Source organism: Mirounga leonina, unplaced genomic scaffold, assembly GCF_011800145.1.
Source record: "Mirounga leonina isolate KUSES-001 unplaced genomic scaffold, KU_Mleo_1.0 Mir_114, whole genome shotgun sequence".
NCBI lineage: Eukaryota > Metazoa > Chordata > Mammalia > Carnivora > Phocidae > Mirounga > Mirounga leonina.
The window spans coordinates 25,624,016-25,628,483 of NW_023270265.1; the positions used below are offsets into that span (position 1 = coordinate 25,624,016).

The 4,468-nt window shown below is 59.5% G+C and overlaps 1 protein-coding gene across 1 annotated transcript; it reads left to right on the forward strand.

Annotated features, from left to right (window-relative positions):
• The first annotated feature begins 1,162 nt into the window (after nucleotides 1-1,162).
• On the forward strand, nucleotides 1,163-3,783 carry NKX2-3 (NK2 homeobox 3). The gene is made up of 2 exons (XM_035020607.1): nucleotides 1,163-1,523; nucleotides 3,035-3,783. The coding sequence occupies exons 1-2, from the start codon at nucleotides 1,163-1,165 to the stop codon at nucleotides 3,781-3,783; spliced, it is 1,110 nt and encodes a 369-aa protein (XP_034876498.1).
• The last annotated feature ends 685 nt before the right edge of the window (nucleotides 3,784-4,468 follow it).

Genomic DNA, 4,468 nt, shown 5'->3' on the forward strand with positions numbered 1-4,468 from the left:
GGCCCTGCACTAAGCTCCTGACATGTTTTGTCATTTATCCCTGGCAACCACCCCTGAAGAAGTATTACGGATTCCTTTTTGTAGACAAAGAAACTGCGGCTTAGAAACGCCCAAGGCCACACACCGACTAGGTCAGGATTCGAACCAAGACCTGTCAACCAACCAAGTTCAGTAACAACACCATCCTCCTGTCTCTCACATACCTGCTTAGTGCGGCAGCTGCAAGAGCTACAAGGACAAATGCAACCGGGACCCTCCCCCCCCGGAGGGGGGGGGCTCATAGTTTACCCTGGGCCGGCAATATCTAGTACTAGGTGGGAAGTGATAAGTGACACGAATGTCCTTTACTAACATGCGCTGCAAGTTCAGATGCAGGAGAGATGACTTCCGGCTAGACGGTCAGGGAGCGCTTCCTTGGAGGAGGTGGTATTTGAGCAGAGCCTTGGAGAACAGCTTTCCACTCATGGAGACAAGGGCAGGGAAGACATTCCAAGCGGAGGGAACAGCTCGAGCAAAGTCAACAAGTCGGGAACAGACACGTTGCCCATCCACTGGTACACAAAACATTCCGTCTTCTTGGGAATCCAGAGGCCGGTATTTACAGGCCAGGAAGTTTTCTTGCCCTGCAGCAGCTGGAAAAACCACGCTCCTGGGCCATCTTTCCTGGCAGTTGGCTCGTGGACAAGAAGCCTCCCGAACTGGCGTGGCCGGGAAGGTACGGCTAGGCGGGGCGGGAATCGGTCGTTCGGGCACCCGGGGCAGTGCAGCCTCGCCCACAACGACTTGGGACTTCGCGACTCTATACTAGTCCTTTATTTCTGGTAGCGCCACAGCACCCCACTCCGTGGATGCGGAGGGCGTGGTCCACATGAGCCGGAACCAATGGGGAGGGAGGCCGAGGCGAGAGCCCCGCCCCGACGTGACGCACGACCCCCGGACACAGGCTTCGCGGCCCCGGCCCCAGTCCCTGCAGTGGCTGTAACAAAACCCAGACCCCCAGGTCCGGGCCAATGGAGGCGATTTAGACTGGAGCCGGACCGCGTCTGTCAAAAGCCCGACTCGGCAGCAGCGGCAGAGTCCAGGAGAGCTGGAGCCGCAGCGCCGCTTCCCCGCCCCCGCCGGGATTTATTGAGTATTTGGACTGGACAATTAAGTGGCCCTGATGATGTTACCAAGCCCGGTCACCTCCACCCCTTTCTCAGTCAAAGACATTTTGAATCTGGAGCAGCAGCAGCAACAGCACTTCCACGGCGCGCACTTACAGGCGGACTTGGAGCACCACTTCCACTCGGCGCCGTGCATGCTGGCCGCCACCGAGGGGACGCAGTTTTCCGACGGAGGAGAGGAGGACGAGGAAGAAGAGGGCGAGAAACTGCCCTATCTGAACTCACTAGCCACAGCCGACGGCCACGGGGCTTCGGGGCTCTGTCCCCAGAGCTTTGTCCACACAGTCCTGCGAGACTCGTGTAGCGAGCCTAAGGAACATGAAGAGGAGCCCGAGGTCGTGAGGGACCGGAGCCAAAGTGAGTAGAGGGGGAAAGAAAACGCACCCGCACATCTGGAGCAATGGCGGAGCGCCCGCAAACAGCCCACAAACCTTGCCAGCCCTGCTTCCCGCCCCTTTAACCTTTGGCTGGGGTCATGCCTCACCCTGGTCAACGACAGCTCCGCAAAGCACAGGTGCCTGCGAGGGAGCCGGGGCGGAGGGAGAAGGACGAGGTGACCCCGACAACTACTCCTCCGGGACAGGAGAGGCGATGCAAGCCCCCGAGGGAAGGGAAAGTAGTTCTTGCTGCCCTGACGCTGATAAGCAACACGGGCTCAGCTGCTGGATTCTGACAACTCACGGCATTTTTGTTCTTCCCAAGACCCAGAGAGACAAGAGCTCGAATCTCTTCCTCTTTCCCCCTAGGGCGAGACGAGGTTTTTGAGGCCGGGACAGCCGTCCCCTCTTCTCCAAAAAGACGATCCAGGCAGGTTGTGTTGGCAGGGCGCAGGAATTTTGGTAGAGACCAGCTGGGTGGTTTCCTCACTTCTCTGCTTGGAGTTCAGTGTCCCGGCACCCACAGCACCCGGCGGAGAGGGAGGGGATGGTCGGGGAGTGCGTGGGAACACAGTCCATTACGCGCGTGCATAGCATTCACACCCCTGAGGCGCTGGCCTTTTTTGAAAATTCATAACGTTATGCTTTGTGTCCCGGGCTGTGGGGCTGCAGGCCGAGTGAAAAACGCGAACTTAGTCCTAGATTCCAGCCGCTCACATGGGATGGGAGGTGAACTGGGTAGGGAGATCGGATAACTGAATAAAGCCCCCAGGGAAGTGTTTGTTTCTGAGGGGAGAGAGTCAAAGAATCTCTTCCCCAAGAGGAGGTTTGATGTGGCAGCAGCCAAGGCCTATACTCCTCTGACACTTCCCCTGGGCCTAAAATCGACACGAAACGGTCTAAATCAGTCCATCAAATTTCTTTTTCTCTTTAAGGTATTACAGACATCGTCAAGCGGACATTTAGCTGGAGGCATGTTGTCTTTTAAAAGCAAAAAAAAAAAAAAAAAAGTTCCTAGGCAATACAGGAGCGTTACACTCAAGCATTTCCGAACAGAAAGATTTATTCACGCAACTCACGCCTACTGGCCCCCAAATACCAATATGCTTCACACCTTCAGCTATCCGTAAAGCAAATGAGTTTGCAAATACTCTAGTTATTATGTAGCTGCAAACTTTCGTCCTGAAAATAGTCATTAGCACGCCGAGCCGCACATTTAATTATCTCTTTCTTACAGATGCTCAAATTCTAAATAAACCCGCACTAACTAACCCTCCCCATGGAACGCGCTTCTGCCCGCTACGGGAGTTCTGAGGGTACTTGGGCTGTCGCAGGGTCTCATGGCGCCAGGAACCACAAACTTTCCAGAAAGTCCAGGCATTTACTACCGCATGCTCCGCGCTGCCACCAAAAGGGCCACAGTGCTCTGGGATAGGAGCCGCGGTTAGGCGGGGAACTAAGCTAAGGGACGCTGTTGTGCTTCTTCCGCAGAAAACTGCCAGCTGAAGAAGCCTCTGGAGGCGGCCGGAGACTGTAAGGCGGCGGAGGAGAGCGAGAGGCCCAAGCCACGCAGCCGCCGGAAGCCCCGGGTCCTCTTCTCGCAAGCCCAGGTCTTCGAGCTGGAACGCAGGTTCAAGCAGCAGCGGTACCTGTCGGCGCCCGAGCGCGAGCACCTCGCCAGTAGCCTGAAGCTCACGTCCACGCAGGTGAAGATCTGGTTCCAGAATCGCAGGTACAAGTGCAAGAGGCAGCGGCAGGACAAGTCTCTGGAGCTGGGCGCGCACGCGCCTCCGCCGCCGCCGCGCCGCGTGGCCGTGCCGGTGCTGGTGCGGGACGGCAAGCCGTGCGTCACGCCGGGCGCGCAAGCCTACGGCTCGCCCTACAGCGTGGGTGCGGGCGCCTACTCCTACAACAGCTTCCCCGCCTACGGCTATGGGAACTCGGCCGCCGCCGCCGCCGCTGCCGCCGCCGCCGCCGCCGCCGCCGCGGCCTACAGCGGTAGCTACGGCTGTGCTTACCCGGCGGGCGGCGGCGGCGGCGGCGGCAGCGGCGGCGGCGGGGCTACCGCGGCGGCCGCGGCCATGCAGCCCGCCTGCAGCGCGGCCGGAGGCGGCCCCTTCGTGAACGTGAGCAACCTGGGCGGCTTCGCCGGCGGTGGCGGCGCGCAGCCGTTGCACCAGGGTGCCGCGGCCGGGGCAGCGTGCGCTCAGGGCACCTTGCAGGGCATCCGGGCCTGGTAGGGACGCGGCGGCTCAGGCGGCGGGCGCCCCACTGCAGCCTGCCACCGCGGGACTGAAGCGCGAGAAAGGCTGGATCCCAGGGCCAGGTCCTCTCGTTAAAAAACAAAAAACAAAACCAAAACCCAAAAAACACATGTCTCGCTCCCCAGGGCCCCGGAACACAGCTCCCGCGAAGCCTGGAAGGGGGCTGAGGGGCGAGGAGGATGCCCGGGACCGGTCGCGGAGACTGTCTCTGAGGCAGAAACTCCGGCTTGGTGCCGGGGAGGACAATGGCCCCGACTCGGGCCCCGAAGAGAGTGCGAGAAGCTGGGATCTGGCTGCCGCTTGGTTCTCCCAGAGCAAGAAGGCCGTCTTTCCCCTCCGCCTTCCAGCGGCCTCCTCGAAATGTCGACAGAAAACCCAAGGACAAAAAGAAAAGAAAAGCATGAAGGAGAGAAAAATGCGTGTCGTGGCTTGAGAAATCCCCAAGCCCTACCGACACCTCTGCCCCTTTTGCGGCCCGGAGCGCCACCCCACAGTTGATTTTCCTTTTCTCTACCGCCTGCCCTCCGCAGCAGATACCTCGGCCTGGATCTCCGGATTGTCAGGGAGTAGAACTCCGTGAGAAAAACCAGCGAAGCAAGATCAAACATTGGGGGGGGGGGCGGGGGGGCGGCGGGAGGGGGCTGAACAAATCTGGGAGCTG

Excerpts from the sequence above, each read along its gene's own strand:
- NKX2-3 (XM_035020607.1), top strand. The coding sequence starts at position 1,163 with ATGATGTTACCAAGCCCGGTCACCTCCACCCCTTTCTCAGTCAAAGAC. Across the intron at positions 1,524-3,034 it reads CGTGAGGGACCGGAGCCAAA|AAAACTGCCAGCTGAAGAAG; the intron begins GTGAGTAGAGGG and ends CTTCTTCCGCAG.